This window comes from Eleginops maclovinus, chromosome 22 (genome assembly GCF_036324505.1).
Source record: "Eleginops maclovinus isolate JMC-PN-2008 ecotype Puerto Natales chromosome 22, JC_Emac_rtc_rv5, whole genome shotgun sequence".
Lineage (NCBI taxonomy): Eukaryota > Metazoa > Chordata > Actinopteri > Perciformes > Eleginopidae > Eleginops > Eleginops maclovinus.
The window spans coordinates 13,211,263-13,234,302 of NC_086370.1; the positions used below are offsets into that span (position 1 = coordinate 13,211,263).

Here is a 23,040-nt window from a genome sequence, read left to right on the forward strand (position 1 = left end):
GGTGGGCATAATTTAAAGCAGACACCGGTAAATGTGTTATTCTGACATGGTCTGTGGTGCCAAGAATGTGAGATAATGAAAACATTTATCAGATGAAAACCAATCCACCCGGCCTGTTTCATCTGAGCAAGAGAAACTCTCAGCTGGATGGCGGAAAAATGCTGAGGAATCCTTTCGGTGACCACAACTCCTGGTTCTGTGAAAAATGAAAGAAAAGGAGCAAGGGATCTGCATATAAAAAGACATTCATAAAAGTCCAGCGTTTAGAATCTACCATTGCAGGCTTGTGGTTATATACTGAATTTACAATACAGCTGCTGTTAATAGGAGAAACATGTTGGTTGCAGAGGCATATACACTTTATGGCCTGTTTTACATCTGCAAATAATACATGTTTAATATATTTATGCATTTCAAAACATGATGTATTTAACATAGCATTTCATGTGTTTTGTGAAAATTGTTCAGAAAGAAATCGACCCAAATAACAAAAAACAAATCCTTAGCTATATGTTTAATATTATATGACAAAGCTATACATATCTACACAGATGTGTTTTAAATCTAAATCAATTTGTGTGTGTTTCTGCTTAGAGTTACTTAAAAAATAAGCTTAATCAAATGGCATTTTTTAATATAAGTGTTGGCTGCATATGAATATAAACAATAATTAGACTTAAAAACAAAGTGACTAAAATGACTGAGTGAGGTTTAAGAATATGAGAAGGTTTTTTGGCTGCTGAGTGAAGGGCCTGCAGGAGCCAGGCCTGTCTGCCGAACTGAAAGCCCTTTCTCCTCCTCCGGAACCATGCTGCTCCCTCTTTATTTCGGCTTCTTTAAATGAGTTTATCACGCTATGAGGGTATGCGCTGCCAAAATGTAACGTTTTGCCCCCTTTGTCTGTGTGGAGAGATTCAATTGAGTCTACATTTATTATTTTGACCTTTCGGTAGCCTCAAAGAGGAGCTTCTTTTCGGGCCCTCTCTGCGGACTTTTGTGCTTCCCTGCGGAGTGAGGAGACGAGTTTTTTCCCCCTCCTTTTTAAAGTTTTGTTCCAGGGGGCTGACAAGAAAGCAAGCTCCAGGGGAATATTGAATGAAAATAAAAATCAATTAGGCCATGGCCTTGTGAAGATATGGGGCGCCGCCGTGTGAGGATCAGAGAGAAAAAAAGGTGGCTTGCGATGGTTGGAGCGGAAAGAGAAAGCGCACACTAACCAAATTTGTTCTGGTCTTTTCTTTGAAGTCAAAACTATCGTTTTAAGTGTTTCCAAATAGTTTCAACCAATAGTGACGCCCGAGATTTAACACATAGCTCTGTAAGTCGACCATGGGCAGCTACTTTTCAGTATATTTTCGGCCAAGAGTAGGCTAAATTGTAATTTCCTCAAACTCATTATTACTAACGTTTTCCCAAAGGAATATTCCAAGTTTTTACAACCAGCCTTTTCATTATTTGATTGCGGAGTGAAAAAACATGGCCTATTCTAATTTTAGGTAATCTCATTTCAGTTTTCCTTTCTGAAGATTTTTTAAATCGTTACAGACATTAACGGAGTCTTGCAGGTTAAACACTTTTTTTTTTTTAGTACGGCCTCTGAGTAATGATGATTTCTTTAAATAGTATTTTAATGACTTGATCTTTTTACTATCACTTTACTCTCTATTGCACAACATTAAGCCCTCCTGTGCCTTCAGCCGGGTGCGTGCTAGTCCCTCTTTCTATGCGGCAAGTGAAAAAGCACAATCGCCCCCTCTGGTGGTGAGAGCAACACGCTGATTGAACGCTGGGTTACTTCCAAGTTTCTGGCTGACACTTTTACTTACATCTCAGGAAGAAAACAGACTCTGAAACCAGTGCATTTCTAAGTTAAAATTATATGCAAACATCCTGTACTACCAGACGACTGTACTCCTAACACCATAAATGTGCAGAGGTGGAATAAGTGCTAACATCCTGTACTTGAGTTAAGTAGGAATACTCTGTTACAAGTACAAGTCCTGCAATCAAAATGTTGCACAAGTAAAAGTACAAAAGTTAAAGCATCCAAATACACTTAAAGTACCAAAAGTAAAAGTACACAATATGCAGATTGGTCCATTTCAGAATTATATTTATTATATGTTTTGATTATAATTATTGATGCATTTAAGTGTTATCAAAGCTGGTACAGGTGCAGCTCATTTTAATGACTTTGTATGCTGCAGGGTAGTTTTTGAATTTGCTCCAGGTGTAACTGAAGTCTTAAAAAAGTGTTGATTTTATTTCACATTAGCAATCCAAATCTGTAAATTTAAGTAAAAGGTATTAAATAAATGTAGTAAAGTAAAGTAAAAGTACACGATTAACCTCTCAGCTGTAGTGGAGTAGAAGTACAGAGTAGCATAAAATGGAAATACTCAGGTAAAGTAAAGTACTCTGTAAATGAGTAGAAACATCCCAAGGTCTTGAACAGTGTTCTAATAAATACAGCAGACCAATCTTTCCATTTGTGTTAATTTCTCAGTCACATTGCTGAAAAGCACTCTGGAGATTTATTTGTAAAAATATACAGAGAAGTGTGTTACCTTCACAATGCAGAAAAACCTTTGATAGGTAAAATAAAAAGGCAAAGTCAGTCAAGTCATTACAACTGATTCCTCCTATTGCACACCGGCAGAGTTATCAAATGATATCCAAATACAAAACCCAGTGCACGCCCTGCACCCAGACTGCTTTTGATTTTTAATACCAAACTTAGCAAATAGAGCTTCACTGTGATAAGACACTCTGGTGCAATCGCTTAGTACCAAATCCTGAACTAAACATCTTGTATGAATCAATATCAATACAAAATCAGGATTTTTGCACAATTCAGCTTGTTGCAGATAAGGAAATTACTCGCTTATATCAGGAACTTTGTGTTATTGGCCGAGCTCTTGGTTTGCTCTTTTCTAATTGTCCTGGAAACTGGCCTTTCTCTTCTCCACAAATGCTGTCATGCCTTCTTTACGATCATCCTGCAGGGGAAAACAGACACGCACACATCATGATTGAACAGTCAAAATCAGAGCCAATCCCCCTTTACTCCATCTCACATGGGCTGTTCTACTCACTGTAGCAAAGGTAGCGTGGAATAAGCGCTTCTCCAAACGATTACCCTCAGCCAGAGTCAGTTCATAAGCTGCAATCACAAGTAGAACGGGAAATAACACACTAAATAAACATATTCAATTTAGTAAGTTAAACGATACTTTATAAAATGACTAGGTCAATAACTGTACAAACCTGCGTTAACAGCTTCTTTAGCCATAGCAGACACCAGCTTGGAGTTGGCAGCAATTTTCTCACCACATTTAACAGCTTCAGACACCAACTGGTCGGCAGGATAAACTTTACTCACTAGTCCTGGAAACACAAAAAGCTACTGAAATAAGTTTGACAAAAATATGAAAACTTGTTGGTAAGTGAAAACCATCATTTCTGTTACCTGATTGCCTGGCGATTTCTGCATTAATTTTGTCTCCTGTAAGAACCAGCTCCATTGCTAGGGATTTTCCCACCGCACGTGTCAGCCGCTGGGTGCCACCCGCACCTGCAGGAAGACCAACATCATGAACTCCAAAAGCAATAATCTGGTAAACGTTGCAAAAGGAAGTCAAAACAGGAAGGAAAGTGGATACTTAAAGAGTGTTTACCAGGAATGGTCCCCAACAGGATCTCTGGCTGGCCAAACTGCGCCTTCTCTCCGGCGTAGATGACGTCACACATCATCGCCAGCTCACAGCCTCCACCCAGCTGAAACAGAAAACGTATTATAAAACACAGAAACCATTACACAGACACTAGAGTCACTCTTTATTGTTTTATAACCCATTTTTTGTTCTGCATTCTGGAATGATACTGGATTTCTTGGAGTAAAAAAAGTTGCACTAAAGGGGAGAAAAATGTGTGGACACTGCTGCTCTATTTGTCTAAGGTTGTTAAGCTGTTTTGCAGTTTGGGTATGCATTTTGTTAGGGTTATGAAAGTGTCCCAAAGTAAGTGGAACTTCTTAAATATTACATACACATGCTGATAAATGAAGCTTTAAAATGGGGGGATAACTGAAATGACACTCACACAAGCTTAAATGAAGGATCCAATGAAGGAAGGACATATACATAGTGGGAGATAAGAGAGGGAGGAAGATAGATTGGAGAGAGGAAATATAGGTGAAAGGGGGGACTAGAAGAGCAACTGGGTAAATATTGAAAGATAAGAAACTAAAGATACACATGACAAGACATGTGGAGAAAACCTTGGAGCAGAAATAGGATACAAATATCATTACCTTATATTATACATGAGTGCAGTTGTCTTTTATCGTCTTGATTAGTCCTTTTCCTTTTTAATGCTTTGAAAGTTTTAATAATAATTTTAACTGAATGTTTGCATGGTTTTTCTTATCCTCAGTTAACAAAAGAAAAGACACTCACGGCAAACCCATTGACAGCAGCAATCACAGGCTTCTTCACCGTGGAAACTCTGTTCCAGTGAGCCAGGAAGTTTCCACCGTAACACTCCTGGAAAGTTCGATTCTGCATCTCTTTAATGTCCGCTCCAGCTGAAAATCACTTAAGTTTAGTTCCCTACTGATACATTGCAGTGAAAAAACACAGAACACTCACTCAGGTCCCTCACCAGCAAAGGCTCTTTCACTGCCGGTGATGACGATAGCTCCGACCTCGCTGTCAGCTTCAAAGGCATCCAGGGCCTGTCCCAGCTCCTTCATCAGCCCGTCACACAGAGCGTTGAGAGCCTTGGGCCTGTTTAGCTGGATGAAGCCCACATCACTCTTCGCCCCTCGCTTTTCCACCAAAATGTACTCATACTGACCACCTGCATGAAGATGGAACCAACATGGGTCAGATAAAAAGTGTTGTGCCATTAGTTTCTGCAGAGATTTTGAATATATGACAATAATTCAACATAAAGGTTTAATCTGAGCCTTTTTCTCAAAGCAACCTGTTCTGCAAGGTATGCAGTCCACCATCATAGGTATGACTTTGGATAACCTTATATAATCCCCTTCCGAAACATCTAAACTAACCCTTAACTATAACAGGGTGCAGCATAAACTTTCAACTAGATCATCACCAATGTGCTCTGAGACCTAGTTAATCATTCTAGAAAACGTGAAGGATCAACTCATAGAGCCTGGTGTGGAGGCTTTATAGTATTCGTGGAATCCCCTGATATGCCTTGAGGAGCAAAGGTCCACAACTAAAATAAGTAGTTGGTTGCTTGAATACAACTTTGATATAAGTCAGGCATTAACTAGTAAACCCATTCAACTGGTGACCATAACTTGTGTTCACCATTCATATCATGTATCGTTTTAACATCGTCAGGGACCTGCAAACGGCTCCTGTTTATTGTTGTTGTTGTTCTATATACTGTGCTGTTTGTATACAGATGGAAATCAATAAAGTTTCTCTTTTCTCTCAGACGGTCACTTCATATCTGACCCTTCAGTTCTGTAAAATCCCTGACAGCTGTCGCATTGTAATTTAGCCACATCTGTGGATTAGCTCCAGGATTTATCTCTGGGTATATATATTCACTGCAATGTGCTAATGTATACTCAGAGTCATTTTTACTTCCAAATGATTCTCGTAATACTTAAGTGTTTTAATGTTGTTCTTTCTAATTTAATGTGTAGTGATATTATATTGATATTGAATTTAGTTTTGTGTTGTGTCTTTTGGGACCTTATTGGAAAACAATGTTTTTACTTTAACATGTTATCCTTTGGATTTTAGTGTCTGCAATCATCAGATCGATCTTGTTCAAATCCTAAATTATGTTTTGGCTGCAAAATGCCAATCAATTTTAGGGTGTAATCCCTCGTTAAGGGTCCTCGAGTCAACCACATGAAATTATCTTCCATTAAAAGTTCAGAGCTCAGATCTCTTGGTGGTGCAAATGACAGAAAACACAGACTAACTAAATAACCAACTTAGTGAGCCAGTCTGCTCCATATGCGTCGCACATGCACATTCAGTGACGCAGATTTCTTGACATTGTAGCAGGGCCATTTCACTTTGTAATGCAGGTGCGATACACACTTCGACAGTCTTTGAAACACACACCTGAGCTGTAGAGGCGGGCAGCAGACAGGACGGCCGGCGCTGCTCGGGAGGACTTCAGGAGAGAAGCAGCACTTCTGCAGAGGAAAGCCATAACAGCGACTACACGGCGGTGGACTGATGCGAATGAACTTGCTCCAATAACACTGGAAGCTCCTTCCGCTCACCTCCTCTTCTTCGTTGGTGTTTTTCCTGAAGTTGTATGTTTGTTGGATTCGTGGTACCGCCACCCAGTGTCTATTTAGTGTAGAGCAATATGTAATTAACTTAAAATCAATTATCTCACCTAAAAAAAACTGTATTTGTTGTCTTTATTACATATAGTGCAGTACAAATAAACCATATACATATACAAGTTTACAAAAATACATACAAAAGGGAAGGATTATTAATAATAATAATAATAATAATAATAATAATAATAATAATAATAAATTAATAAAATGAATGCCACAGCACGTACACGATAAAATATGATTTTCACTTGTGAATTATTTTTGTGCTTTTTGAGCAATTTGCTTGTGGTTGTCTTTTTCAAAATGCCATATTTTCAATCAAAATCACATTCAATATTCACGCGAGATGCGCGTTCTCCAAGTCACTTGCGTGAACGAGCCTGCATCGTCCGTGACAATCACCTCTCATCTTTTCTCCGAGTGCAAAGACCTAAGCAAGGATAAAATCACACGGAAATAAGGTACGCTCCAGCCGTTATGTTAGCCTATACTGGTATACTTCTACTGGTTAACATGGACGAGGTTGTAGCTTATGATATGGATACAATGCATTTATTTTTAAATGCTGGTGTGATTCCTTTAGGGTACCCAACTGATTTATGAGAAAACAATGAGATGAACATTTCAAATCGTTGATCGAATGATATTGTTGATATCGTACGTATAATAATGATCATATTTCCTACAGGTCTGCAGTTCCCTGTTAGAAGTCGAAATTGTGACTTGTATGTCATATGTTGGCCTTTTACTGACAGAAATGCCATCTTTTGTCTTTTCATTATCATCCATAGGCGGAATGTTAACTCATATGAAGCAGCAACAGCAATTCTCTGGTGAAAATATTTATTTTTAACCTGACCTACTTAAACGAAGAGGGGCTACTGCAATGTTTTTAAAGGAGACACTGAATAGAATATCTCACACCTTTGATGATGGGCAGTGTAATCCTTGTTCCACAGCGCTGTTCAGAGCATATTATGTCACTCCTAATATTCTGAGTGTTATACAGCATTGATCAGGGAATAAAAACAGTAAGATTGCTAAAATGCTATGCCATGTGCTATGTCAAATCAAATAATATTTTACAGCAACATACAATTTATGGGTTATTCCTCCATTTTAAACTTGTTTATTCTAACCACCACAGGTATATCTAAAATGATCCATTAGCCTATTTCTTCTTCCTGCAGATGTCAGGAATGAACCGGGTAGCTGCAACACTTTGGACTTGCCTCCTGCTCTGTGCTTTCCTGTGTGAGCCGGTGCTGTCCAAAGGGGGTCGTGGAGGGTCCCGTGGCTCCTCTCGAGGCACCCACTCACGGAGCTCCTCGGCGGGGAGTCAGCGGGGGGCCGGGGCCTACGGAGGGACCCGCTCCCGCGTCCGGGCTGTGGGCCGGTCCTCCCCAGTGAGGGTGGCGGCTGCAGCAGCGGCAGGGGCGGCGGTGGCGCTATCAGCGGATAAATGGTACGCCTCTGCCTACAGACGCAGCAACGCAGACAGCTCAGAGGACGAGCTGTGCTACTACAACAGGACCAATTACTTTGATTCACAAATGTCAGGCTCAACCCAAAATGGATATTCTTTTCCTCAACTGGTTTCTATCATTATTGCAACTTTTTTCCAAAAATATGGATTTTTTCAAGACAGTATACTGTAGATGTTTAGCTTATTTTTAAGGATAAAATCCTGAGTCTGCCCTGGATCTGACTATATTGTGCAGAAATGACTGGAACCTGCACTGGGAAGATCAGAGGTGCAACACAGAGGTGGATGGACACAAACACATCACTGTACTGTATATTTTTTACACATATAATCATCTATACCAACAAACAAATGTAACCAACTCAGTATTCATTGTGACCTTTCACCTTTTAAGTAGTGCACCTTTGTCAAGTCAATATTGGGCAGAAAATGGGACAGAACTTGAATTAATATAATACTTTGTTTCCTTCCCTAATGCTTGATTCCTAGACCCAATTGTGAACATTTTTCATCAGGAGGATGAAAAACAGAAACACCTTGATAAGGAAACTGTGGGCTGCCAAATTAAATAGTACAATCTTAATTGTATGTTTTTTTCACAATAAGCAAAAAGAAATGCAAAGTGAAAACACAGAATGGCTGTTTAGTACAACAATGACCAGGTCTGGGTCTTAACATAAAGCTTGGACTTCTGGAATTGATGTATTACACTGAAGTTGTTCTGCCCCTGAAATCAAAACAGCTGCCACTTGAAATTTAGAAAATATAATAGCAATTTCTGTCTGCAGACTTATGGGTTTGGAAACTGATATTGCCATGAAGAGGATTCTCTGCAACAAGACAAGGCAAATGAGTATGGTGCATTTGGCTTAACTGCATTTTCAACAATCATCTTGAATTTCTGAACAATTAATACTTTTTTATAACAGCTGAAATTAAGCTAATTCATTTCTCAGATTCATGAACAAACCATGTCATGGTTGGTATGAAAAGAAAACTGCTGCCCTCACTGTAATTCATGTCTCTTATGATCCATCCATCATCCAAGATCTTTTTACCTGCAGGAAACACTCAGGAGCAACAGACTGTTCCATATAAATGTACTTTATTACAAGCTACAACACTTATGTACATAGATTGAGAGTTTGTTATTACTGTCTTTGTGCTAATAAATATAATGTTTACACCTTGTCAGATCAGATATCTGCTTCATGTCTTATAAAAGAAAAAAATAGTGCCTGAATTAGGGTAAATTATTTTATTTGCGAAGGACACAGTGCTTTGATACATCATCTATAAACAGAACTGATTGCATCATGTCCCAAAAATGTCATAGGCATGAGGTCAGAGACGGACCTTGATGACACTTTTTGGTTAAATATAAATCCTTTCAGGCTGATGGCAAACTTATGTCTCAGGTCAGTCAAGCATTACCTGTCCCAGCTCTCCTTTCCTGAAGGCTCTGATTAAATCGTAAGCTGCTGCTGAGCAGTTTGGGACTGTAATGGTGATATTCCCTGAGGGAGACGAGGAACAAACATTTTTATTATGGGTCACCTTATTATCATCATATCACTTTAACACTCATGTCAGGAAAGATAATAAGGCAAAACATTGTACTATTCCTATGTTTAACTTAACTAAGAGATAGCTAGTGAATAATAATAATACTATGTGTAGCAGGAATTCAAATAGCACTTTCTTACCAACTCCAGTAATGGCTTTGACCCGTTGTGTCTTTCCAAGTTTCACAGCAATGCGTTTGAGGACATACTGGATGTCATCGCTTGGCTCCTGGAGGTTGTATTTCTCCACGTAACTACACATAAACACACATGTAAAGTATACAATAACGTTATGTGAAGACAAATTAATACACAAACCATACAAAAGTATTGTCAATTATACCTGAACTCTCCGAGCCTGTTTAGAGAATAGAGTAAGTAGTCAGCAATGATCTCTTCACCCACTAAATGGTCCAGAATAGTTCCTGGTGAATAAAGAAAACATATATAAATATTTGTTGAGGACAATGAAAAACTACCTTTACAGACAAATCCACATTCCACTGAATAGTTTATTTGTAAGTTTTGCACAACAATAATAATCCTGTCCTGCTCACCACATAAAGCCAGCTTCATGCCCGTTTCAACACTCTCAATCTTTGGAGGCAAGACTCCTGGTGTGTCCAACAGGTGTATTATGGGTCGCTCACATACCTGGGGACAGAAACAGAAACAAATACTTTACAAATGCATACACACAATGAACCCATGAACACACAGTGTTGTACATGTCCTCTACACTCACCTGAATTCTAGTCAGGAGCGCTTTAGTTATACCTGGCTCCCCACCTACTCGAGATGCACGACCTAAAATTGATATTTCTTAATGAAGAGGTGATCATTCTCAATCAATGTAAAACTACTTGTTATACAACTTATTTATTATACAAACCTTTTTTCAAATATGTTCTTCTCAGTGAGTTAATAAGAGATGACTTCCCTACGTTGGGCACTCCAATAGCCATCAGACAATAGTTTGTATTCTGAAAGATTGAAAACACGATTAACGTAAAAGTGCTAACAAATGGATTTTAATGTATATCTTTTTTGTATGTCTAGTTTTATATGCAGCTTATTTCACTCAAAGTTTAAATCAACTTAAAATAAAATTAAGCTGCCTGAAACACACATACCTCATCTCTGTTAAAACGTGGATTGCTCTTAATAATGTCCACCACCATTGGCACCAACTACAGGAAAGAAAACAGGAATAAATCATGCTAATAGATTTTTTTCATATTGGCTGAAGACAAACTTTGAAGAGATGATGTTTACCTTTTTGACATTGTCGTCTCTCTGCTTTAAACAGTCTGTGAAAAGAACATTTTTCACCCCGTTTCTTTGAAGCTTCTTCAGGATTATCTGCAGGGCAAATGTAGTTTGTTAGCACATTTTTAAATGATAATAACATGTGACTGTAAAGATAGCAGTAAGACAGTTGACCTGCTCTTTGGAGGTATCGGCAAGGTCCATCTTGTTGAGAATTAGCATGTGTGGTTTGACATCTAGAGTCTCCTGAAACGCTGGGTTTCTTCCAGAGAAGGGGATGTCGGTAATGTTAAAGAAAACCCTAATTTGTTTAACCACTCCAGCCAAAAGAGATCAAATGCTGGTAATGTGCAACGAGTGTAAGAGAAGGCCTCATATGCTCTGGAACAATGTTCATGTTAAGATTATGGCACCTAGAACTGTTTTATTTTTAAAAACCCACTTTCAGAAATGTGCTTCAATGAGAATAATTTGTAATTTTACAGTTTTAGCTCACAGGCATATGACCACGCTATTAGTTTTGCCTAACTGTAATTGCTTTGTTAATTGTTAAATGTGTTTAAGCTTATTTTTAGGGATGCACCGATACATCGGTGAGACATCGGCCGATGCTAGTCCTATTTACCACCATCGGCCCATCAGTAAAATAAGGTGACATCACCGATGGCAGTCGCCGATGTTTATGTTTTGCTACGTGACCGGCAGAAGTCGCATTAGCGTCGTTGTTTTTAAATCTGACGGACCAAATCTGAAGTCAGGGCATCATTTTAAAGGATTTAACAGTGACTGTGGGTCTCTCGTAAGTTTAAAGTCATTCGGGGGGCGTCTCCTCTCCTCTGTGAGGAGCTGCTGCTGCACGCTGCGCTTGCTGCAGGACTTCTGCCCCGTGTACCGGGTGTCTGGAGGATCGGTAAATTAAATCCATTCTTCAGTGTTCTTGGGAGGCCGTCGTATTTGTGACTTTGTTATACTTGCTGCTACTCCCGTTAACTTCCAGAAACTTACTATGGCTCGCTCAACCTCTCTCTCGCGCTTACACATGCACACACGTATTCCCCACTCTCTCTCAAAAGGGATAGGTTGCCTTAGTCTGCATTGTGCTACCATTATAGTTTACATAGTAAAACATCGGCAAACATGTTATTCTTAACATCGGTATCGGCATCGGCCGACATTTTTGCAATCGTTGCAACCCTACTTATTTGATAAAAACAACAACAACAACAACAACAACAACAACAACAACAACAAGTCGCACTTTGCGCTGTTGTATCCTGACGTTAATACAGTAAACAATAAAGGATATTCTGGCATCATGTATTTCTATGATGCAGTCAACACTCTTGAGGTTGGCTCTCATCTGCTTCAGTCCTGCAAACGGTGAGTTGAAGCTATTATTACACAGATCCGCACATTCATACTTCAAATGCATACACTAATTGTTAAACTCTGCAGTAACCTTAAGCAAAGCTGTCACCTTTAGCCATGTGTCCGGGGAACCAGTGAGCCACTTCTCGTCCACCAAAGTCGAAAGACGTCCTGAACTTCCCCACATTACAGAGGGCATGGTACAGTTTCATGTCTGCTGTTACTCTTAATATCACCACGCCTGACTTTAGATTTGGTTTACTATTATTTTTAACTGACTGGCTACAAAGCACATTACTGCACTGGACATGTTAATGGTGTGCATCACTGTTTACATGCCGACTTGAATCTAAAGGCGAGGAAGAACTTTGTTCCGCTGGAGACTTCTTCGGTTTTATTTTCGATGCAGTTTTTACGCTACAGGCTGCGTTACTCCCCCCAGAGGACAAATGATGAATTACTTAAATCAGTAGCTAAGTACAGGTCCATGTAATAAATGAGTCTCAGCATTAAAAAAGTAATTGGAAATATAGTAGTCAAGAAGAAAAGCGGCAGCAAGAATTCCAATAAAAATTGTAAAAGTGTACTTTATACAATCATGGTCTTTATTTGTTGTGCGATTGTTGTTAACACAAATGGATGGCTGCAATAGTTCTTAGTCAGCCTTTCTATTTCTCTGTCTAGGTTTTCTTTTTACGTAATGTGCTGTTATGCCTGTTTAAAACAATATAAATAGTATTTTAATGCCCGCCAGTGGATCCGTCCCTGTATATATTTTAGGTGTACTAAAATTATCTTTTTAACAATAAACACAGATGGAAAATTGACTAAGGGAAACATTATTTTCATTCTGGTGTGTCTCAACATCAACCGTGTCCAGCTCTTCATAGATTTGGGATTAACTAATTGACTTAAGAGAGAACTGGTAAAACAGTTTATTGAAAAATATACAATTTATAAAATCCCAAAGATAATTACAATCAATGTATACATAATACATATTATGTAATGAATATTTTATAATGAGATCAGCAATGTGGACATTTGAAAACAGCTACATTGGAACTCAATCATTCCTAAAATACAAAAAAACAAAGACACAAAATCACAACTAATGCAATGATATTGAGATTAAATGTAAACAAGATTACTGTGTAACTTCAATCTTAATTTTCCTGATTGTGCACATGTCTACGAATGCTCTCCATTGCTGAACAAATTTGAGTGACTTTTTCTAATCTTATTGATTTTTTCCCCATTTACAGATCCGTGGTGTGTACGAACACCAGATTTTGTTTCAGCACACTCAGAGCAGACGATTGGGTAATATTCGCTGAATTTGACAAAATGTATTGGATTAGAATTGCTGAAAGCGCCTTTAAGTGACTGATTTAAATAAAAAAGCAGCATTGTTCTTTTAAAGCTTTGCCTTGCGTGGTTCAGAGGCACTGATGGAAGAGTAGTGAGAGATGAGTCTATCCGCTTCTCTCCACCCAGTGAGGAGAGCTCCATGGACGGTGGAGTAGTAACAGGGATGAGTAGCCTCTCCAGCAAACAACACCTGCAAAGGCTGATACACACATAACAGTTACAACAATGTCTTACAACTTGATCTATATGTGAGTCTGTGTGTTTCCTTAAGTGCACAGACATGTAATTACTTGTAAAAGTGATCCCTTGGTAGGCAGAGGCTCCATCATGTTCTCCAGGTCCTGTGCTGAACAACCTATTCCTGGGTAACTGTAAGATCCACATGTCCAGGGGTCATGAAACCACTGTGAGCGCAGGACTTTCCTCGGGGTAATGGTCGGGTTTCCTAAACACACAGTTAATCTGAGAGTACTGACAGACAACAAATGTGCGGGCTAAAAAGCAAACTGCTCTGAAGTGTTGCTCAATCTTTATGACTTACCTGTGAATCTGCGGATGAGTTGTGTCACAGTGTGTGTGACCTCTTGTTCAGACAGGGTCTCCATATACTCTGACTCATGGCCAGCAATCCAGCCACAGAGAATATGGCCATACCTTAAAGTAAAAAAAAGCAGAGGATGGTATTCCTTATCAATGTATTTACCAGTTGTTTTTCAATTAAATATAACATACACAAAACATGCAAGCATCAGCATTTGTTGACCTTTCAGTGGGTTTGAGCACAGTGAAGCCGAACAGCTTCTTTATCCAGGATCTCTGTACATCTGGCACCTGGTCTAGCATGCCATCCTGAATCACAAAACGAGAGGAAACAGACAGTTTAATAGTGAAATGTTTGATAACTGGTTTGGAATATGTGTGGTTGAAAAATAGGACACAATGGTTTGTAGAGACGTCTGCATGCAACCCTTTTCTATTGAGTAGACAGTGCGCCAACCCTGACACAGATCATACAAGCCCCAAAGGGAAGGCCCTAGCGCTCGGAAAAGCTGTGTTTTAAAAAGACTATTCTACTAGGTTAGTTGTCCTTGTCTGTCTCTTTATTCAATGACTGCACATCTCACCTCATCTTCCCACAAAAGATATATGACCTCACAGTCTGCATCCCACCACGGTGAATCAAACTCCACATATATTTTATTGTTAGTTCCAAAACCTAGCCTCTCAACAGAGTGCAGCTTGTGTAGAGGGAGAGGAGGACTGAACAGGGTTGAATGGTGCTTCTTAAGATATCCTGTAAAGAACAGCAAATCACAAGAACAGAGTTGTAGCACAACCTAAACATTTAGTGCGCTGAGATCGAAAATACCAAACTTTGTTTGCTGATATACATCTCTGAATCTACCTAGAGGTACTGTGACAATGACATGATCAGCAGTGATCATCTCATCATCACACTCGATCATCACCGAGTTTTCTTTCTTCTCTGTGTTGTTCCAGTGGACACAGCGAACAGGCCGATTGTAGGTCACTAAACCACTGGGGAGCTCCAACATCAAGTTTTTGACTAGACCTTCATAGCCACTGCGAGAAACGGAAAATGATGTTAAGGTCAACCAGAAATGCAAAAGAATCAGATTGAAATATCTACTACTAATAAGCCAAATTATCTATGTGTCAGATAAAGCTACCAGGAGCCCTCCTGGAGTCAGATCATATCTCGGATAGAAGATTTCTGTAAGAGTAAATGGTGTGTCATGGATTGGACATTAATGCCATGTTTGAGCCTATGGTGTTTCATAAGTGTACTTTTTATCAAAAGAAAGCAGCTCCTTTGAGTCATATTGAGTCGTTGAAGTGGTTTTTGTATCAGATCAACCGTTTAGTCAGGCAATTGCATAACACAACTTGAAAAATGATATTTTTAACATTCAAATGTAGGAAATAAGGAATTATGGAAATCAATTATAGAAAAAGATGATAATTGCTGCACTATATGTATGTTAAAGTACGAACCCTGGGAATGTGCAGTCCATCCCAGGTAGAGTCTTGTATAGACCATACGCCCCCAGTCCCACTTCATCCATGCTATGAGCCCCATTAACACAGCACTCCACCTTTAACATGTTACTGATCACACACAGTCGCAGACATCTGGTAGCTGCATCGATATCTTTCCATTTCTCTGCTGCTCGTTGTTCAGCCTGGGCCAGAAAACAAGAAACAAAACAAACAACATTTTCTTAAAAGATTCAGAACATCTGAAATATTCCACCCAATCTTGTCATCATCCAGTGTTATTATCGTAAACACAGAGAAACGTACCTCTGAACGTATGAAATCTCCAACACAGGCCCAGGGTTCTTCTCCCTCACTCTTGAATTGTGAAATTTCACTCATCAATTCAAGAAACATATCCTGAGCAGGATAAATATCCTCTGCATTCAGCTTACTACCTGAAAATTACACATCCCACAGAGAGCTAATAAGTGATACACTACAGTACCAAGTAACCAATTAATAATATTTGGAAGTATCTGAAGGGTCAGTCTTAAAATAAGCTAAAACACCAATATCTGACAACCTTCAGATGCGTTTTTCCTTATCCTAAAGCTTCTTGAGGTTGAGTGCTATATAACAAAAATTGGCTTGACCTGAACTGCTGAAGAAGTTGGGAACCCAGGGGGGATGTCCCTCGACGTCCATTTCCTGGTTCTCTGGTGTAAGAGCCTCTGGGTCCAGCAGCCCGTACTGACGAGCAAGACAAAACACCGGGTTCTCTTCGGACGGTCCATGGATCCAGTTTGCCCCTATTTCAATGATATTATCACCTGCAAAAAATAAAATAATGGAGATTGAAAAAAAAAGATTATACATTTAGTTGGTTTTATTTGTTTCTTCAAAGCAATGTTATTGCTGTTTTTAGTGATAGGGTTATACATTAGGCCCTTGGTCCCCTCCTTATTTCTCTGTACACCAATTCACTTGGCTCTCTGATTGGCTCTCATTGATTTTCCTACCACAGTTACACAGATATTACAAAACTGATTCTGTCTTTTCCTGAAACCCAGGACGTTGAACACATCTCTGCTTGTATGGCTCACATCTCTCAGTGCATGTCTATGCACAACCTAAAGCGCAATCTACACAAGACAGAACTACTGTTCCTTCAAGTTAAGGACCCTCCATCCATGACTTTTCTATTAACATCAGCCTTTTGTTGTTACCCCGACTCAGACTGCAAGGAATCTGAGAGGGTCACTGGACTATCACTCCTAACATCGCATCTTTAACCCGCTCTTGCAGATACAACATCAGAACGATTTGTCGCCTACAGACCAGAAAGGCAAAGCAGGTCCTCGTTCAGGCTCTTGTCATCTCACACCTTGACCACTGCACTCCCTCTTGGCTGGTCTACCTGCAAGTGCCATCCAACCTCTGGGACCAGGTACCCCTCAACAAAAACCCCAAATTGTTGTAATGAGCTCCCATTCATAAAGCACACATATTTTACATCACAAACTATAAAACCCAAATAAAGAAATGAAAAAGGGCATTTTTAAAACTGATGCACCAACAATTACAATGGTTTGGCTGATTTGAAGCGGATGCCCTATCTTGTTGTTCTGCAGTTTACTGTAGGTCGCACTGGATAAAACATTGAGCTGAATGAAACGTAATGACTTGGGTACGTTATATTTGGTTGATGGAATCACGTTGTACACTGACACGTGTTAATATTGTAGGTATGTATGCTCCTTTAAGAACTCGTTCTTGCTCTGTTGCTCGGATCAGAGGAGATCTAAAAACATATTGCTAGGTAGGCTAATAAAACGTCCTGCGAGATAACAAAACATTCAAGAGATAACACTGTAACCTTTGAAACTCCGCGAGAAATTCTGTTGATTGGTGGTTGTTTCACACATTATCTTACCAAGTTTGCCAGTTTTAATTCTTCCTCCGCTTCTGGCAGTTGCTTCCACTATTTGCACATGGTGAAATCCAGCGTCAACGAGTCTGTGTGCAGCTGCTATACCTGAAATCCCACATCCTACTATAACTACTTTAGCATTCACACTCATAGCCATAGCTGAGTGTGCGCTTATGCAACACTAATGTACCTCTCTTTGTCGGTTATCAGTTCTGTCCTACCGTTACATACTACCTTTCCTCCCCAAGTAAAGAATAAAACATGTCTTCCGGTTAAGAGTTTCAAAATAAAACGAATCTGGCCCCTCACCTGTTGTGTCCTTGCTTATAATTCCTTTAACATTCACTTATGATAAGGCAATAGGAAATCAGTCAATGCAGGAGAAATGTAGCATGTTTATTTATTTGTTTTCAAATCATTATTTTACAAAAGTGTAATTTACCTCAAGAGGGTAGTATTTGTCTATAAATTAACACTGGTCAGGTGTTTTTAGGTCACAGGTAAACAGGAAGTCTTCTGAAGAATGAAGCATAATCATTGGGTAGTTGCATACTTCAGGTTTGTGTTGCTGAAACAAGTATTAAAACAACAAAAACTGATACTTAATATAATACAAATCATATAACTTGCTGTAGATTGACACCTTTTTTTCTCCACGTTTAAACTTTCTGCTACAGTCCCCGCACCTGTTTGACATGAAAAGAGAGCATAGGCTTCTTACAATTGAATTATATCAGGAAACAGACATCTTTAAATTGGCATATTTTTATTTTTGGGGAAATTAACTTCCAGGTTTCAACACATAAACAGCCCCTTTTAAATCATTAGAGGTACTGATGGAGGAGTAGTGTGAAATGAGTCTGTCTGCTTCTCTCCATCCAGTGAGGAGAGCTCCGTGGACAGTGGAGAAGTAGCAGGGATGAGTAGCCTCTCCAGCAAACAACACCTGCAGGGGCTGAAACACGCATAACAGTTACAACAAGATCTTACAAATTTGGTATATTATGTGTTAGTCTGTGTGTTTCCTTAAGTGCACAGAATTGTGTTAAAAAGATGTAATTACTTGTAAAAGTGACCCATTGGTAGGCAGAGGCTCAATCATGTTCTCCAGGTCCTGTGCTGAACAACCTATTCCAGGGTAACTGTAAGATCCACATGTCCAGGGGTCATGAAACCACTGTGAGCGCAGGACTCTCCTCGGGGTGATGGACGGGTTTCCTAAACACACAGTTAGTCTGAGAGTGCTGACAGCACTTTTTTGAAAATAACACATTTTAAAAGAAAGAAAAGTTGTGCTAAAAAGTGATGTACTCTCAATTGTTGCTCAATCTTTCTGACTTCTTTAGGCTCACCTTTGAATCTGCGGATGAGTTGTGTCATGGTGTGGGTGACCTCTTGTTCAGACAGGGTCTCCATATACTCTGACTCATGGCCAGCGATCCAGCCACACAGAACATGGCCATACCTGAAAGTTAAACCACACACCTGACTGCATCCATCATCAACGTATTTATCATTTATTTTCTAGAAAAAAGAAAAAAAAACATGCAAGGATCAGCATTTGTTGACCTTTCAGTGGGTTTTAGCACAGTGAAGCCAAACAGCTTCTTAATCCAGGATCTCTGTACATCTGGCACCTGGTCCACCATGCCATCCTGAATCACAACAAGAGAGAGGATACTGTTTCAAAAGTCTGTGTTACATTTTTTACAAGTAGTGACATAAACAGGCCGCACAACAAGCGGTTAACAGTATAACTTGCTAAACAATACACTGTACTGCACATATACAATACAACCTGCACTGTTTGCACAAAGACATTAACCGGCATTATGATTTGCACACATACATGTAAATATATATTTAACAATCCGGACTCAAAAATGTGAATTTAATTCATTTATAGTTTTAACAGTTACTTACCTGTATGTAATTTTAATTGTACTATCCTTGTGTGAATCCACACTGTCCTGCTTTTCATTCTCTCTCTGTTGCTGCTTAAACTCCTGAATTGCCCCACAGAGATTAATACAGGTACAGACTTATCTTATAACTTATAAACAGTTAACCTTTTGAGAAAACTTGTGGTGGAGCACAAGACAAAATAATGACTTAGTTGTTGTCTTAGAGAATAATCCTGTTACTAATAGGGCCTACAGTACAATGTATCAGCTTTGATGGCAAGTGCACTTAAATAATGGTAAACTGTGCTTATGTCAAATACCACCATAGGCCATCAGAAGCAATTTGGGGTTAAGTATCTTGCCGTAGGTCAACTCAACATTTTGACTGCAGCAAAATTTGAGGATCGAACCACCTACCTTCCGATTAGTGGACAACAATGTACGTCTTGATCCACAGCTGTCCTGCATCTAAAAACCGACAACTAACAAGGCATAGTTCTTTTTTTTAAGAAAAGACTCCAGCAGGCTCTTAGGTCAAAATAAGCTCAGGTCCTCTAAATGCTTTTATAAATCAAGCATGCTTTTTAAAATGTATATATTTGTAGCTATATCTACATCTAAATATAGGTTTATTTATGTCATTTTATTTCAATAATAATTTAGTCTTGTACTTTACAGTACACCATTTTTTTTTTCTTTTGTATATTGTCTCACCTCATCTTCCCACACGAGATATATGTTCTCACATTCAGCATCCCACCACGGGGAATCAAACTCCACATATATTACATTGGTAGTTCCAAAACCCAGTCTCTCAACAGAGTGCAGCTTGTGTTGAGGGAGATGAGGACTAAACAGGGTTGAATGGTGCTTCTTAAGATATCCTTAAGAAAAAGGGAAAACCAGAACAAGTTAGATGATGGTTAGAACTAAATATATAGAATTTAGGTTGCCAAAGAATATAAGCAAAAAGCCCAACATCAATGATTATCAGCAATGTTATCCTCACTTAATGTCATGTGTGCAGATATCATGGTCTGAGATGGAAAATCCCAACTGTGTTTGTGAATACATATCTTTAAATGTACCTAGAGGTACTGTGACAATGACATGATCAGCATCTATCTTCTCATCATCACACTCGATCATCACTGAGTTTTCTTTCTTCTCTGTGTTGTTCCAGTGGACACAGCGAACAGGACGATTGTAGGTCACTAAATCAGTGGGGAGCTCTGACATCAAGCTTTTGACTAGACCTTCATAGCCACTGCATGAAAAAGAAAATTAATTTTAGTTCAGGTGGACATGCACTTGTGTGCTGACACAATCAGATTATTAAACAGGCTTAATAATATAGGTCATTTATGTAAATGTAATGGTTTACTTTCGTTTTTGTATTAGAAATAATTGATAGTTGCTGCACTATATTCAATATACTTACCCTGGGAATGTACAGTCCTGCCCAGGTAGAGTCTTGTATCGACCATAGGCCCCCAGGCTCACTTCATCCATACTGTGAGCCCCATTAAAACAGCACTCCAACTTCAACATGTTACTGATCACACACAGTCGCAGACATCTGGTAGCTGCATCAATATCTGTCCACTTCTTTGCTGCTTGTTGTTCAGCCTGGGCCAGAAAACAAGAAACCAAACAAACTCTTTATTTTTTACAAAATCCAGTTTATTATCAAGAACATTTGAAATACTCCATGCAATCTTGTCATCATCCAGTGATATTATTGTAGTCACTGAGAGAAATGTACCTCTGAACGTATGAAATCTCCCACACAGGCCCAGGTTTCTCCACCCTGACTCTCACATTTCGAACTTTCATAGATCAGCTCATAAAACAGCTGCTCAGCAGGGAAGATATCCTCAGCATTCAGCTTGCGACCTGCAAATTACACAACAAAGAGAAGACTAATAAGGAAAATATCATCAGGTTACAACAAAATGGTAACTAATCAATTACACTTGCTTCCTTGCAATATAAAAGAAAACAGCCATTAGCACCCCATAGCCTAGTTTTACAGTATGCCACTCAATAAGACACATCCAGTCCCTGTGAATAGGCCTATTATTGTTTTCAGTGCGTGATAAAGTTTGATTCAACTCTAAAGTACAGATTCTAACTAGTTTGAACTATCTTAGTATTTACAGGTTTGTAATAACTGTATTTTAAAACATCTGGCGACCTGAACTGCTGAAGAAGTTGGAAGCCCAGTGGGGATTAACTTCAACGTCCACGCCCTGGTTCTCTGGGGTGAGGGCCTCTGGGTCCAGCAATCCAAACTGACGGGCCAGACAAAACACTGGGTTCTCCTCAGTCGCTCCATGGATCCAGTGTGCTCCTATCTCAACAATATTATCACCTGCAGATTCAAAATGTTTGCGTGGGATCAGAAAATATAGGATTGTTTTTAATAAAGAAATTAATGTTTTATGTAAGAGGAATAACCTTTTTATTCTAATTATTTCTTGTATTTATTAGTAAACTTATTTAAAACCGATGTGGCTAGCTCTGTTCTTCATTAAGAACATTTTGTTTATAATTAGGTGAGGAAACGTTTGGATCTGTAAAATCTGTTTCAGTATGGAATCACATTGTACACAGAAAAGTGTTCATTTTGTAATAGTTATTTTTACTCCTTTCAGAACTCTGTCTTGCTCAGTGGATCAGATCAGAGGGAATGAAAATAAACATATTGCGAGCATGACAGCGAAATTCCAGCGAGAATGAAAAACAACTGATAGACAACACTGTAATCTTAAAGACTCTGCAAGAAATGTGTTTATTTCTGTCAATTTTTCTAAAATTCAAAGGACTGAAACACTGAGACACTCCAGTAGGCTAGTTGTGAACAGTTGCTTCACATTATTATCTCACCAAATGTTCCGGTTTTGATTCTTCCTCCGCTTCTTGCAGTCGCTTCAAGGATCCGCACGTGCTGAAATCCAGCGTTAACGAGTTTGTGTGCAGCTGCTATACCTGAAATCCCACATCCTACTATAACTACTTTAGCATTCACACTCATAGCTCTGTGTTGCCTGCCATGCAGACAGCTGACACGCTGTAGTAAGATGTCCCGCCCCTTAGCCTATCACGTACAATGTGTTGGAGCAATAGCCAATAGAAGCGTGAGTGTTAGATAGTGACGTTAAGAAAGTAAACAAGGAAGTCCAATCGAGGCGTTTATAGTTTTTCTTGTGTTTACATGCAAGAACAACTATAAAAACACTACAGGAAAGAGAAACCCCCAAAAGCATGATAGTGCTTGATCTGTTGGTTTAGGAATTTTAGAGGTGGCCTATACACAAACAATAGTTTTTGAATAGAATATTTTCTTGAGAGTTTTAGGGTTACCTGAATATTAACAGAAATAAGGAAACGCACACACTTCCTGCAGTTATTGCATTCACTATTGGAGATAACCGAACTGAACATTCTGTTAGGTTATGGCTATGCATTGAATATATTATATATCCATATTATATTAAGGAAAATAGTTTGGATCCACTTAGTATCCAGTATTACTCCTGCAATTTGTCTGTGTGTGTGTGTGTGTGTGTGTGTGTGTGTGTGTGTGTGTGTGTGTGTGTGTGTGTGTGAGAATGACTATCGTTTATGCAAGTGTTTATGTTTTATCCTGAACTTATGACACCTCATTGCATTTAAAAACAGCAACCTCAGAAAACAATGTAAGAGCAGCTCCAAAAGGGAAATGCCCATATTAAAAAAAACATTTTATTCACTCATACACATTGTAGTAAGTAAGCAAATAAAAAACGCTTGTTTTT

General features: G+C 39.0%; 5 protein-coding genes across 10 annotated transcripts; 1 reads left to right on the plus strand and 4 right to left on the minus strand.

Moving 5' to 3' along the window:
* Positions 1-2,096: 2,096 nt before the first annotated feature.
* Positions 2,097-6,330, minus strand: echs1 (enoyl CoA hydratase, short chain, 1, mitochondrial). Its single transcript, XM_063874446.1, has 8 exons — positions 6,114-6,330; positions 4,663-4,860; positions 4,458-4,585; positions 3,678-3,777; positions 3,470-3,574; positions 3,268-3,387; positions 3,096-3,163; positions 2,097-2,999 (listed from the first exon to the last, which is right to left on the minus strand). The coding sequence occupies exons 1-8, from the start codon at positions 6,202-6,204 to the stop codon at positions 2,934-2,936; spliced, it is 876 nt and encodes a 291-aa protein (XP_063730516.1). The 5' UTR covers positions 6,205-6,330; the 3' UTR covers positions 2,097-2,933.
* Positions 6,331-6,721: 391 nt separating this feature from the next.
* On the plus strand, positions 6,722-9,026 carry sprn (shadow of prion protein). Of its 2 annotated transcripts, XM_063874463.1 has the most exons (3): positions 6,726-6,807; positions 7,138-7,179; positions 7,537-9,026. In XM_063874463.1, the coding sequence occupies exon 3, from the start codon at positions 7,537-7,539 to the stop codon at positions 8,002-8,004; it is 468 nt and encodes a 155-aa protein (XP_063730533.1). In that variant the 5' UTR covers positions 6,726-6,807; positions 7,138-7,179; the 3' UTR covers positions 8,005-9,026. The 2 variants fall into 2 exon arrangements, with proteins under 2 accessions (XP_063730532.1, XP_063730533.1); XM_063874462.1 differs by lacking the exon at positions 7,138-7,179 and having other exon boundaries at positions 6,722-6,807.
* On the minus strand, positions 8,916-12,418 carry mtg1 (mitochondrial ribosome-associated GTPase 1). 3 transcript variants are annotated; one of them, XM_063874436.1, is made up of 11 exons: positions 12,144-12,414; positions 11,971-12,037; positions 10,841-10,943; positions 10,673-10,759; positions 10,531-10,587; positions 10,290-10,380; positions 10,143-10,219; positions 9,955-10,051; positions 9,741-9,822; positions 9,539-9,651; positions 8,916-9,349 (listed from the first exon to the last, which is right to left on the minus strand). In XM_063874436.1, exons 1-11 carry the CDS (start codon positions 12,244-12,246, stop codon positions 9,252-9,254), a joined length of 975 nt encoding a protein of 324 aa, XP_063730506.1. In that variant the 5' UTR covers positions 12,247-12,414; the 3' UTR covers positions 8,916-9,251. The 3 variants fall into 3 exon arrangements, with proteins under 3 accessions (XP_063730506.1, XP_063730507.1, XP_063730508.1); XM_063874437.1 differs by having other exon boundaries at positions 10,143-10,204; positions 12,144-12,413; XM_063874438.1 differs by lacking the exons at positions 10,841-10,943; positions 11,971-12,037 and having other exon boundaries at positions 12,144-12,418.
* A 170-nt stretch (positions 12,419-12,588) lies between these two features.
* On the minus strand, positions 12,589-17,591 carry LOC134858484 (peroxisomal N(1)-acetyl-spermine/spermidine oxidase-like). Of its 2 annotated transcripts, XM_063874416.1 has the most exons (10): positions 17,340-17,591; positions 16,060-16,236; positions 15,731-15,861; positions 15,422-15,609; positions 14,811-14,989; positions 14,530-14,699; positions 14,169-14,254; positions 13,947-14,059; positions 13,696-13,850; positions 12,589-13,604 (listed from the first exon to the last, which is right to left on the minus strand). In XM_063874416.1, the coding sequence occupies exons 1-10, from the start codon at positions 17,491-17,493 to the stop codon at positions 13,452-13,454; spliced, it is 1,506 nt and encodes a 501-aa protein (XP_063730486.1). In that variant the 5' UTR covers positions 17,494-17,591; the 3' UTR covers positions 12,589-13,451. The 2 variants fall into 2 exon arrangements, with proteins under 2 accessions (XP_063730486.1, XP_063730487.1); XM_063874417.1 differs by lacking the exon at positions 14,530-14,699 and having other exon boundaries at positions 14,875-14,989.
* Positions 17,592-17,713: 122 nt separating this feature from the next.
* On the minus strand, positions 17,714-22,340 carry LOC134858483 (peroxisomal N(1)-acetyl-spermine/spermidine oxidase-like). Of its 2 annotated transcripts, XM_063874414.1 has the most exons (11): positions 22,130-22,340; positions 21,438-21,614; positions 21,006-21,136; positions 20,682-20,869; positions 20,329-20,507; positions 19,955-20,124; positions 18,906-18,991; positions 18,689-18,801; positions 18,400-18,554; positions 18,129-18,291; positions 17,714-18,024 (listed from the first exon to the last, which is right to left on the minus strand). In XM_063874414.1, exons 1-11 carry the CDS (start codon positions 22,275-22,277, stop codon positions 18,008-18,010), a joined length of 1,527 nt encoding a protein of 508 aa, XP_063730484.1. In that variant the 5' UTR covers positions 22,278-22,340; the 3' UTR covers positions 17,714-18,007. The 2 variants fall into 2 exon arrangements, with proteins under 2 accessions (XP_063730484.1, XP_063730485.1); XM_063874415.1 differs by lacking the exon at positions 21,438-21,614 and having other exon boundaries at positions 22,130-22,330.
* Positions 22,341-23,040: the final 700 nt, after the last annotated feature.